The sequence below is a fragment of the Oryctolagus cuniculus genome, chromosome 12, assembly GCF_964237555.1.
Source record: "Oryctolagus cuniculus chromosome 12, mOryCun1.1, whole genome shotgun sequence".
NCBI classification, from domain to species: domain Eukaryota; kingdom Metazoa; phylum Chordata; class Mammalia; order Lagomorpha; family Leporidae; genus Oryctolagus; species Oryctolagus cuniculus.
This window is the reverse complement of record NC_091443.1, coordinates 77,093,955-77,107,563: the sequence shown is the minus strand read 5'-3', so window position 1 is coordinate 77,107,563 and position 13,609 is coordinate 77,093,955. Positions and strand designations below refer to the sequence as shown.

The 13,609-nt window shown below is 36.1% G+C and overlaps 1 protein-coding gene across 1 annotated transcript in view; it reads right to left on the bottom strand.

The window, feature by feature from the left end:
* Positions 1 to 13,609, bottom strand: part of UNC13C (unc-13 homolog C) — a 656,715-nt gene that overhangs the window by 248,183 nt on the left and 394,923 nt on the right. Inside the window, exon 17 of the mRNA XM_017348010.3 lies at positions 13,317 to 13,450. Within this exon, the coding sequence (XP_017203499.2) occupies positions 13,317 to 13,450 (134 nt within the window). The remainder of the gene's footprint in view (positions 1 to 13,316; positions 13,451 to 13,609) is intronic.

Here is a 13,609-nt window from a genome sequence, read left to right as displayed (position 1 = left end):
AACTTGGGAGTTTTTCTAGGACTACTATGAAAATTAAGCGGAATTTTATATGTAAATAATTTGTATGCACACTGGCACATGTTAAGCATGGAATAAATACTTGCTGGAGATAACAAAATACTAACTATAAATGAGACTTAGAGGGAACACATTGTTTAGATTCCATTGATTTCTAACATGAGAAAATCATCACAGAAACTGAATGCAAGCTTATGTTTGTTTTGCTAATTTTATTATAGGGGGATAAAAGGTATAAATGAAATTAATGTCAGTAACTTTAATTGTGGAGGAAATTTCTCATGCACTTACCATAATAAGCTGGTTCCATACATCTTAGAAATCCCAAGAGAGACATTAACAATTTATATTCTAATTACAAGTAGGTTCTAAATTATGACAGAAACAGAATTGAGATGCACTGTAATTTTCCACAAATGTTCCTAAACTGGTAGGAATTATTTTATATACTTATTCAAGTACACATAAATATATTAAATACCCAGGTCCTATCACATATACATACTTAGATGTAAATTTTAAAGTTATCCCTTCACATACTAATATTAATTTGTGAGGCTTTCCTGTAAACAAATTAAATTCTCTAATGTATAGTTCCACCTTTTTTTCATTTCCAGTGCAGTCATAGTCTAACTTTATTATTTATAGGTAGGATGTTTAATGAAATAAGTGATCCATTTCAACATTATGAGAATGTCTCTTGTTAATTTGCAGCAATTAATACAAAGCATAAATGTTTAAAACTTGAATCTTATGAGACACAACAATGTGTAATCTAATTTATTATCTCACAATTCTCTTAGTGAAATAAGGAAAACATAATCTAAAACTGCCAAATTTGATAATACTGATTCATTAGTCACAACAGATAAAATTAGAATCCATTAAAAGTGAAATATGATTTTGATATGCAGTTTGTCTTTGAAGAAAAGTATGTTCATTGTTATAAATGAGTAAACAATTGTTCTGTGTTATTGCCTGTCATGTACGTGACTAAGGCTTCATTAGCATAGCTAAAATTCAAGGGGCATTTAGTTTGCCTTGCTCTTTTCAGATTACAAAAAACAGCCTTTGTTAATGTGTTCTGATTGAAGAATACTTGACATGCATTACTGCAATTAACTGCCATTATTCTGAACAGAAAGAACAGCCAAGAAGAATGAATACTATAAATTGGTTTCACAAATTAAAGCTGTATAAATAGAAACTAAAAGACTAAAACATATCCTAACATCGCAATTAAGGGTGAAAAATCAACTTAAGCTTTGGCATACGAACTCATTTGATTGAATACTTCCTGTAGAGAACCTGGGTTCCATAAGACAAGTGAATTACTAACACCATTTAAAACCAATCATCTTTTAACCCATTTGTTTTATTTATATTCATATTAGTCAGTTATGATATTATTTTAATGAACCTGACCTTTAAGTAAGCATGTATTTAACAAGAAAAGTAAAACTTGGCATGGAACTAGGTTAAGGATTGAAATCAGCATTTTTGTAAGACAATGAAAAGGCAAAGGTGGAGAGCACCAGAGTTTGACTAAGTATTTGTAATTTGTGTATTGTCCTGGGTAGAAGAGTTTAATAAGTTCAGAAAACTATATCTTAGACTGCCACAGTACTTCTGGATTAGAAACTGGGGCAGAAGTAGTTTTTCTGTTCCCATTGTGGGAGAGCAGAGACAAGCACCGCATGAGGAACAGTTACTCAGTGCAGGTATCAGGCCAGGTACTTTTTATGCAGAATGTCCTTGAATTCTGAGGATGGTCCCATGAGTTACAACTTAATAATTTTTTACAATTTAGAAAACAGTCTGAAAGAGTTTGCAAAGCTTTCCTAAAATCTCAGGGCTTTGTCTTGCTCAACGATATTGGAACTGGTGGCGTTCTAAACTGGTGGAGTAAAGAGGGAGTTTACTGCTCTAGTCCAGGAGAAGGGAGTTTAAAAAAAGTGGAGAGACTGCAGTCTCAGGAAAGAGTTTAGGGAGAAAACAGCAGAGGAAACTCTACCAAAAATAGAGGGATATTGTGGACCTAGCTGGAGGGTGCGGATGCCCACAATTTAAGACTCCAGCAGGCGAGAGCCTATGCACCAGCATTGGAAAGTGAGGTGAGACCAGACCCCAGCAGCCCAAGCCACTGGTGCCACTGGTGCTAAAGTCTCAGAAGAGTCTAGAGGGAACCCGACTTGGAGCTACATGGGGGGTATTGTACCTGCCAAACTAGAGAAAAAAAGAAGGAGAGACCTGTTTCTCTCCCCCCATCACTTTACAGTGGTGTCCTGTAACAAGCTGATAGAGAAGGGACCATTTTAGACATTCCTAACAGCTGCGCCAGCTTGTGTCCGTGTCCAGCAACCAGCTGCGTGGAGACTCCTGACTCTGGTGGGGAGAACTAACAGTGTGCTGGGAGCTCCTGACTGTGGGAGGCTTCTGTGCCAGGACTGTGGAAAAAAAAAAAAAAAAAAAAAAAAAAAAGAGGCTGTGTGGGAGGACTCATGTAGTGGCTGGGACTTTGGGCAATCACTGTGGGAGAATCCACATGCTGAGGGCTTCCTGGTTCCTTGGTGAGGGACATTGCTGGAGAATCTGAGCTTACACTGAGGACTGTACAGATCCTTTGTGTGGTCCTTAGGGCAGAGTGGACGAATATTATACACACTGGGGCTAGTGCTCAGGCACTGGTCTTCTTTGAGGAGAGGAGATCAGCTGAGCAGAATAAACTTCCCTTCTGATTAAAAAAAAAAAAAAAAAAAGAGGAGATTTACTACGCCAAAACTAGATATGTCAACTTAGACACACTCTTCACCCTGGAGAACTTATCAGAGCTCCCTGGCCACATCCACTGCAAGCCTATAGATATTCACTGAGAGAGACACTCCACTTATCTACAGAGGCAATAGTACAAAGATAAAAGGCACCACAGCAACAAAACCAAGAAGAGACCAACATGTATCTCCACAAATGCAGAACAACAAACACACCAATTCAAGAAACAAGAAAAAGGACGACTGTTAGTAAAATGGCTCAGTCTTATCTATGGTGCAATCTATACCCTGACACCATCCTAGGCTATAGCCCCGGCCACCATTGCTGGATGCCAGGTGGCCACATTGCCCAACATCTGGTGTCAGCTCCAACCCCATCCTAATGGGATTTGGTGCTCCTACCTCTCTGCCTGCCCCCTGGCAAAATTTTAAGGGACCTGATCCTGAACACATGTCTCTCTTTTTTCTCGCTCTCTTTCTCTCCGTCTCCTGATCTCTCTGTGTCTCTTGATCTCTCTCTGGATCTGTCTCTTACATTCTCCTTCTCTCTCTTTTCCTTTTTTGCCCCTTCCCTCCAGTCTGTCAGATTTCCCCCAATAAACCCTTTCCCTTACTCCGGTGTTTGGTGTATTTTGTGGCAGCCTTACAAAGACAACATAACAGCCCCAGAAAGAACACAACACTTCAATATTAGATTGTGAAGATGATGAGATGGAATAAATGCAAGAAATGGAATTCAAAAAATTGATTATAAGAGTACATAGAAATAAACAGAAGCAAATACACGAAACTACTAAAATCTATACAGGACATGCAAGAAAATTTTGCCCATGAAATTGAGATCTTAAAGAAAAAGCAAAATGAAATGAAGAATTCAATAGAACAAATTAAAAAATGCAATGGAAAGCCTTAACAACAGAATCAGTGAAGCAGAAGAAAGAATATCCGACTTAGAAGACAAAACAAAACACAGGAAATTATAGGATCAAAAACAAAAGCAAGAAGAGGAAATTAGAAAACTAAAAAACACTGCTGGGAATCTACAGGATACAATCAAATGATCCAACATATAGGTTCTAGGAGTCCCTGAAGGCTTGGAAAGAGAGAAAGGATTAGAAGGCCTTTTAAGTGAGATACTAACAAAAATTCCTGGGTTTGGAGAAAGAAAGAGACGTCCAAGTGAGGATCCCCAAATGTGGCTACTTTCTGCCCTCCTCAGAGCTCGCTTCAACTTTTGGCCCAAGGTTCTGTGAGGTATGAAACTTCCTAGAGTTTTCCACATGTTAAACCGAGTTCTGCTTCTGATGAGGCCAGTGAGTATATAATATATGTTAACATTTTTCTCTGATAAATGGAAATTTCATTGTGTTTTTCTATTCATTTGTATTTAATTGCAACTGGTACCACTTAACATCTTGAACTTTATATTGTTGTGAGTAGCTAACCAGATCTAGATTAATCATGAAAACATAAGAAAATTTTATTTTCAACAAGAGGATTGAGGTCCATTTTCCTTACAATGAATCATGCTAATTTCAAAGGTTTCCTAGATTCTGATTTGCCTCTTGATTGATGTGTGATTTTGAGAGCTTCCTAAACTCCCTCCAGGCTGAAATTTCATCAGCTACATTTTGGGGGGATGATAACAGCACTAACATCATTAAAATCAAATATATGATTAAATATTAAACTGTACAAATGTTTAATACAATGTCTGGTTCCAGTTAATTTCCATAAGTCCCAATAGGATGATGCTCATATCTATGACATAAAATATCTAGTTGTGTCTAAAACTTTCAGCAAGCGTAAGACCTTGAAAAACTCCAAATCATCATTCTCTTTCTCTTTCCTCTGTTATGTGCAGTCAGGGAGGTAGAAAATTGAAGTTTTCAAAAGTGTTTGTATAAGTACAAACCATTCTTACAACCACACTCTTGTGCACTTAGAAAATATTCTCATCCTCTCTACACAAAATATTGCCTTGTGGCGAAATATCTGATTTGCTTTAAAACTCAAAAGGGCTATAATTAACCTAAGCAAGAACTTGCAAAATCACTTCTAATTTTCATGTCAGCCAAGCATTTCAGCATCGATGTTTGGATTTTCCGGCTATTCTCTTTCCCACTATAAATCCCAGGTCTGCAGTATTGATTCCTTGTAGGAATGGACCTGTTTGCATAGATCCTGAAAATTCAAATTAAGGCATTCTTTCATCCGTCAACATCAGTCTCATTACAATTATATTAGAGTACATGTGTTGGTCCATGTAATATCATACTTATTTATTCAACTTTGGTTACAAGAGTTAGAGACTCAAATAATGACAAATAATTAATAGATAATTTTAAAAGAATGCTTTAAGTAGTGGAAGAAACAGTCTAAACTCTCTTGTCATACTGTGTTTGAAACAGAGAAGCTGAACTTGGTTTAATATGCAGAGAACTCTAGGAGGTTTCAGGCCTCACAGAACCTTGGGCCAAAAGGTGAAGCAAGCTCTGAGGAGGGCAGGAAGTAGCCAGAGATGGGGATCTTCACTGACTTCACCAACTCTGCCACTCTTATTCTGCTTTCCTTTCCATTTCTCTCTTTGTCCATAGACAATTACATTCTTCTTCTTCAATTCTGTTTACTTCCTAGCTTCTGCTTATACTCCACATTAACCTCTTCTTAATTTCAGATCTTACTACAGTCATCTCCAAACTTGGAACTTTTCCATGTCTATGCTCTTTGTCAACTCTCATTCTCTGGATTTCTGAGTTGAGTGAATGTAGTTTTTCTTATACCTATTTTTTTTTTTTTTTGCCTTGTTAGGTTATATCAATAAAGGCCTGTAGGGCAAGGAATTTAATTCCAGAATGACTTTTGAATGTAGCAACACAGTAATAAACCAGATTCTGACTCGGGATTAATTTTGCCTACATTTATTTTCTGAATTAAATTTCTGTGACACCAATTTTGTATAGTGCCTGGTATAATTAAATACTCAGTACATATTTATTAAATCGAAATCAAGGTGTTAATGGAAGTTTTTAAAAATGAAGCAGTAAAGAAAAGAATGGCATTTAAAATTTTAGGCTAAAAGAAAGGATCAAATATTGATCCTATCTTTCCTGTACTTGCTACATATCAAGATAACAAAAAGCCTTATTAATAAAGGAAATCTTTTATTTACAAATAATTATAACTAATACATGTTGAAGAAATGACAACATTATAAAACCACAGTTTTTAAGACTGTAATGAAATCGTTGGTGTTGAAATGATTGTAAGTAAATGAAAGCATTCCAGGAAATGTTGATGGAGTTTGTAATGGCGAAGATATCAGCCAGGAAGTTAACTTCTAGAACTAATGTCCAACCATGGGGAGCAATGACTTGGAAGAGCAAAAGGAAAGGCACCACAAGAACTTAAATGCAATAATCTAGAAGTTGGTGGACCTTATTTGGCCCCTGAATGAAAAATATCAAATATAAAATAGTATTAAAAAAAGAAAATTGGGAACATTTGACTACAGAATGGTAATTATACAATTATCATGATATTAATATTATTAGTTGTGATGTGATATTTTGAGATGCAGGGAAGTGGCCACAATTTTAAAAATCAATAATTAAGAGTGGAGGGATGGAATTATATACCTCTGAGACTTGTTTAAAATAATTCAGAAAGGAGAAAAATAAAATGAAAAAGCAAGAGATAAAACACTGTAAATTGTTGGATTTCAGTGATAGATATATGATACACTATTTTATACTTTGTATACTTTTTGGTTCTGTGAGTAATAACTTCTTAAATAAAAATAACTCAGGAAAGCTGTAGTGCCAACAAAATTCCATGGTTTTAGTATTTTGCACATTATTTTCCAACCAGTAAATACAAGATGCAAATCCCTGATCAAAGTAGCTTAAACTCAATCTTCCTCACTGCAATAAATGAAATATATTTGGAAAGAATTTGAAAATAATACTGTGGCACATCCCAAAGCCCCGAGAAAATAAAAGCAGTATACTTAATCTTTGCAAATGAAACAGAACATCTTTTTAAAATTCATCCGTTTTTCTACTCCAAACATTGAATATTTCCTAATTTACATTCTTAATGTAAAAAGAAAATAAATTGATATTTCACTGTATCTGTATTTTCGGAGGAAGCTTAAAGAAATTTCAGATAATATACTGCATACAAGTGAATGGAATAACAATGGATGAAGCATATTTCTGCTTCTATTTTGGTCAACATTAAAAAAAAGTAATGTAAAGTCACATAGTTAAATGAAGTAAGAGTATAATTTTTGAACTGCTTTAAAAAGTGATGAGGTTTCTTACTTTTAGGCACAGATAATGAATCTCACCTATATACTGTATTTGATACCAATTTAAAGGGCTATCCTATGTGTATACATGTACTGATACTACTTGGAAGACAGACAGGTCACTAAATCTTTATAAATCCTGACATAAGTCACTATGCACTTCCTCAAATTAAGGCTTTCCTCTGTATTTCTCATCACAGATAACAGTACCTCTGCAGATGTCGTATTTTCATTGTCTCTACTTCTCTTCCCTAACACTCTATTCAAGGCAGTTTGTCTAAAAGACCCATTGATTTATCACCTTAATGTTTCACAAACCCAACTCTAATTCTTTATCATCTTCTCACTGGATTACGGCTATGATCACTGATGAGTTAGGCCACTGACAGAAGAAAGGCCATAATATAAAGAAAAGAGAAGAACTCAATTGAACCTAAAACCAAAAAAATAATTCAGACACTTGAAACCCAAAGGTGCATTTTTTTCCTCCAACAGCCAACGCAATTCACAAGTGCCTAATCAGTTGCACAGGACAAAGGAAAGAAAACAAACAAACAAAAAAATATAAATACCAAGTACAATAAAGGGGAAACGGATTTTATACACGTTAAGAAATAAAAAGTGAATGGCAGGAGTGACTATACACAATAAGAAATTTGACCACTTAGGTTAAATGGACAATTCTTATAAAGACTGCAAAAGCTTAATCAAGAACACGTCGTTAACCCAAATAGCAGTCCGCATAATAAAGAAATGGGACTTTTAGTTTAAAAACATCCTGCCTGGAGTGTGTCTTCAGCCTAGTAGTAAAGAGATCTGTATCTCACATCGAAGTGCCTGGGTTCAAAACCTGGGTCTGACTGCTGACTCCAGCTTCCAGTCAGTGCAGACTCTGAAGCAGCAGCAATGCCACAGTAATTGGGCTCCTTTCATGTTCCACCCATGTGGAACACCCGGACTGGTACTGCAAGCATTCATTTGGGAAGTGAACCAGCGGATAAGTGACTCTCTCTCTCTCTCTCTCTCTTTCTCTCTCTATCTTCTCTGTCTCTCAATTCAAATAAAAATCTTAGAAAATTTCTACATAGGAAACTCCAGGACCAGATAACTTCTCTGTGAAATTGTATCAAACACTCAATATGGAAAATTATAAATTCAACAAATACTCTTGCAGAGAAACAAAATGAAGGTAATGTTCCTCAACTCACTCTTAAAGCCTATACAATTACACTAACCTAAAAACCAAAAGATGACATTATAAGAAAACCATAACCCAAAGTCCTCATGAACACAGAGGCAAAAATTTGTAGCAAAATCATATCAAATAAAATTTAATAATATATAAGAAAGATTACACATCATGTAGAGTTGGTCCTACCAAGGCTTATCATTTAGAAACCAATAAGTGCAAACTATATGAATATATTTGAAAAGTCAAAGTATATGATTATCATAATATAAACAGAAAGGGTATTTAACAAAAATCCAATACTTAGTCATACTAAAAAAAAACACTTCCAGAATAATAGAACAGATCTCTGTCAAGTTGAGGAAGGACTTTTCATGAAAATCATTTAACATTTGGAATAAGGTAAAGATGTATACTCTTACTCATTTTATTCAAGATTGTATTGAATATTCTAGCAATAACAACAAGGAAAGACAAATAATAAATAAATCCCAGATTGCAAAGAAAGGAGTAAAGCTCTCTTTATATTAGACAAGAAGATCATTCATTTAAATAATCCTAACAAATATACAAAAATGAAAGAAATTTTCAAAGGCTGAAGGTACAAGATAAATATGTGGAGGTCTGTGTGGTGGCGCAGAAAGTAAAGCTGCTGCTGTGGTGCCTGTGTCCCATATGGGCAGTGGATAGAGTCCTGGCTTCTCCCCTTCCAATCCAGCTCTCCTACTGGTATGTCTGGGAAAGCAGCAGAAGATGGCCCAAATGCTTGGGCCCCTGCCACTCAGATGCAAAACCTGAACAGATCCCTGGGTTCCCAGCCCCAGCCACTGTTCACATCTGGGGAGTGAACCAGCAGATAGAAGATCTCTTTGCTTTTCTCTCTCTCTCTCTCTCTCTCTCTCCTTCTCTGTAACTCTGCCTTTCAAATAAATTAATATTTTTTTAAAAAAGAGAAATATATACTAATATATATGCTACCAACATCAATGGTAAATTGAAGTAAAATATAATTGATGAAAAAATAAAAATATCAAATACTCAGAAACAAAATTAATAAGTGATGTGTAAAACATGTTCACTAGAATGACAAATATTGCTTCAAGAAATTAAAGATCTTAAGAAACAGAGGTATATGAGGGCCAGCGTGGTGGCACAGTAGATTAATCTTCGACCTCCAGCACTGGCAACCCATATGGGCACAGGTTCTAGTCCCAGCTGATCCTCTTTCAGTCCAGCTTTCTGCTATGGCCGGGGAAGGCAGTAGAAGATGGCCCAAGTGCTTGGGCCCCTGCACCCACGTGGGCGATCTGGAGGAAGCTCCTAGCTCCTGGGTTTTGATCAGCTCAGCTCTGACTTTTGTGGCCATTTGGGGAGTGAACCAGCAGACGGAAAACTTTTCTCTCTGTATCTTCCTCTCACTGTAGCTCTCTCAAATAAATAAGTAAAATCTTTTTAAAAATAGAGATATATGAATATACTATGTGCCTGAATAGTATTACTCAATGTTTTTATGTTTTTAGTTTTCCCCAGATTAACACAATACATTTCCATTCAAAAGTCCAGTAGGCATTTTTCCATGTAGAAATTTACAAACATCCAAAATTTAAATGGAACTGCAAAGGGGCTGGACTTTTTTTTATCAGTTTTTAAGAAATATTAAAGTAAAACTCATAACGTTTTAAGATATATTATAAAACTACAGCAAACAAGAAGTGTGGTACTGGCACAATTATATGCATATAGGTCCATGGAATAGAATACGGAGAATAGAATTAAACTCTTGTATATGTTGTCAGTTGATTTTCAATATCAGTGCCAAAGCTATGTAACATGGGAAGTATACTTTCAGTACTTCAGTAGAACAGAAAAATATTAAACTTTTCTAAGTGCACCCAAAGAAACATACACTCTCTTATCATAGTTTATACAGGAATTGACTTGACATGAAACACAGACCTCAGCCTCAGGTGTCTAGCAGAAAATTGTGATGTTGCAAGATTATTATAAAGATTTCTCAAATAGGATACAATAAGCCCACAATATAAAAAACTAATCAAAACATTGGATTACTCTATCAACACAGTTTTTTAAAAACTGCTCTCCTAAAGGCTCTTGTAAGAAAATAACAAAGAAAGTTACAGAATAGACGAAAATACTGCAATGTTTATATCTGACAAAATACTTTTATCTAGAATATATAGAGGAGCATTACAACTCAATAATAAGAAGATAAACATCCCAATTTAAAAATGGGAAAATGATTATAACATAAACATCACCAAAGAAGACATAAATTTCAGCTAAGCACATAAAAAGATGGCCATTGCATAAGAAATCAAGAAAGCACAAAATAAAATCATAGTAAGATATTATTTTACTCCTATTAAAGTGGCCACATTTAAAAGACTAATCATACCAAGTTTTAGTACAATGTAGTCAATCCAGAAAGCAGTTTGATAGTTTTTAGTTAACACTAAATACCTTCCCACAACCTAAGAGAAATGAAAGGATGTATCTATACAAAAATTTATAAATAAATATTCATAGATCTCTAGTTTTGAAACAAATCCAAATGTTTTCAAACAAATGAATAGATCTTCCTCTGCTGGTTCATTCCCCAAATGGCCGCAACAACCAGGCCTGAGAACCCGGAAATCTATCCAGGTCTTCAACACGAGTGCAGGGGCCCAAGTAGACCCAGGCATTGCAAGTGTCAGCATAACTCATTGTGCTACAATGCCAGCCCTTGTTCTATTTCCTTTAATACAGTTATGAAAATTAAGTATAACTATTATGCATTTTTCATGCTATAACTTTAAAATTAATCTGGGAAATTTTAATTTATTCTATGATTTTATAATGTATATTTCACTGTTCATACCCTGACTTAATATAGTTGGCAAATGTTAAGGATTTGATTTTTTTTTTAAGATTTACTTAGCGGAGGGGGCCCATGCTGTGGAGCAGCAGGTAAAGCAATGTCAGCATCCCATATGGAATCCGATTCAAGTCCTAGTTGTTCCACTTCTAATCCAGCTCCCTGCTAATGGCCTGGGGAAGCAGCAGAAGATGGCCCAAGTCCTTGGGCCCCTGAATGCACATGGGAGATCTGGAAGAAGCTCCTTGCTTGAGACCAGCCCAGCTCCTCTGGTTGTAGCTATTTGGGGAGTCAACCTGCAGATGGAAAATTCTCTCTCTCTCTCTCTCTTCCTCTAACTCTGGATTTCAAATAAATAAATACATCTTTAAGTAAAATTTTAAAAAATTAATAAACAGATTTACTTATTTGAAAGGCATAGGGATAGAGAGAAAGAAAGACAGAGTTGTCCCCCATCTTCTGCTTCACTCCCCAAATGACTTCAATAGCAGGTAGACTGGGCCAAAGCTAGGAGCTAGAAACTCCTGCTGGGTCTCCCATGTGGGTTACCACCTGCTGTCTCCCAGGCACATAAGCAGGAAGCTAGATTAGAAGCCTGATATCTGGGTTTGGAAGCAGGCATTCGGATATGGGACATAGGTTTCAAGAAGCAGTCTGTGCAATTTCTTTGATTAAACACAAAACCGTTTCCAAGAAATTTTAATTTGCTTTTCTCAGCAAATATTGTTTTCAATCACAGTCATTTATCAGATGGCCTATGCCAGCCTGAGGGCACTGTCTTGAAACAAACTGTTGATTTACTGATCTTTAAGAAATCTACTTTGTTCTCAAGAAAAGGCCACCAAGTTAAAAGACAAGATATTCTATTCCAAAGAGCTTCCAGAGGTCTGGGAATGACTTCCTATGTCCCACGACAGGATGCAGACATGGCATGGATTAAGAGATCTACTGGGCTGAACGGAAGAGAATAAAAGAGCAAAGTCCTACAGAAAATCACCAGAACACAGTATGACCACCAGAAGAAAAGGTCAATGGAAACACTGGGTTTGGGGGAAGAGGGAGAATAGAACGAAAAGCCAAAGCTGACACTGTGTTGGTTGCTTATCAAAGACAGGACCATTTTCTCCAGAATTATGAGAAGTTTGGGGCAGGTAAAAATGGGTAGTTAAGAGTCAGAAAGGGTGAACAATGGGAAATTAAATTTAGTATACCTGCAATTGGAATTATAATTAGATTCAACATAAACTTTGACCCTGTCTTGACCCATGTAAAGAACAAGAAATAATGGAACCTTTGAGTTTGAACTTGCTTCTTTGTTCTACTTCATTCTTGGTGTATATTTCTGCCCACATCATTTCTGCTCCCACCAATATGTCAGGATAACCTCCCTTTTATCTGGAGAGCATGTGCCTGGTTGGCATTTTACTGTTATTTTGCTTGTACTGCCTTTAGTGTGTGGGTGTGAAATAAAAACTAAATGTGCAGCATTGAAGTTGAATTGGATCTCAGAAATCATGGGTGATATGTCCTTATTTTACTTAGGAGAAGAACTGAGATCCAGGGAAATTAGATAATTTTTTCCAGGTATCATAGCTGGTGCCATTGTGATAAGATCATGAATAACCATGAATTTTAACCCATTTACTTTGTTTTGGAGGCACAGACTTTAGGATGTAATTTGCTGAAATGGACGTGTTCTATTAAATACCACATTAAATTTTTAAAACCAATATGCACAACAATTTTGAAAGCTTGTTTTGGACAAACTGTGACTATTAAAAAGCTGTAATGGAATGTGCTTAACACTAGCTTGTCAACATTCTTTAAAGTTATGAGGGGAGTATACTTCTTTTTTGAGACAGTGGTATAGTTATGAAAGGAATTAGAAGAAAGAAGAAACATTTATATCAAATAAGAATCAAATATTGGGAGGTATCTCTGTCCATATCCAAAGAATCATACCTTATGGGCCTCAAACACAAAGTCCATATTATCACTCACATCTCCACCATACAAGCAGAGAACTGCTCTTTTTACTGTTCAATTCTGGACAAGCTTGCCATTATCATGGCAGCATAAGCTGTGCCTAAAACACCTAGTTTAAACTAACGTCATAAAATCCATTCATTTCCAAAGCAGTGTACTTACTGATTCAGGACAGGTGTGTAGGCAGTTTTATCCTCATCAATAATAGTGACCATCAGGGTAATAAGTTGGGGCCAAAAATCCAAATTCTTGGTAGTTGGTCCCTGTTCCTCCCGAGGAATGTCTTGTTTCTTACTCTGTCCACAAGGTCACACAACATGCAAAAGAGAAGGTCAAATGGGGTGACTTTAGTAAGATGTCACTGCCAAACAGGAGGATCAGAGTTAAGTGAGGACGGAAAACACTCAGGTCACGTGAGCCAAATACTACCTCAGGTTTCCTTTTTCATTGAATGG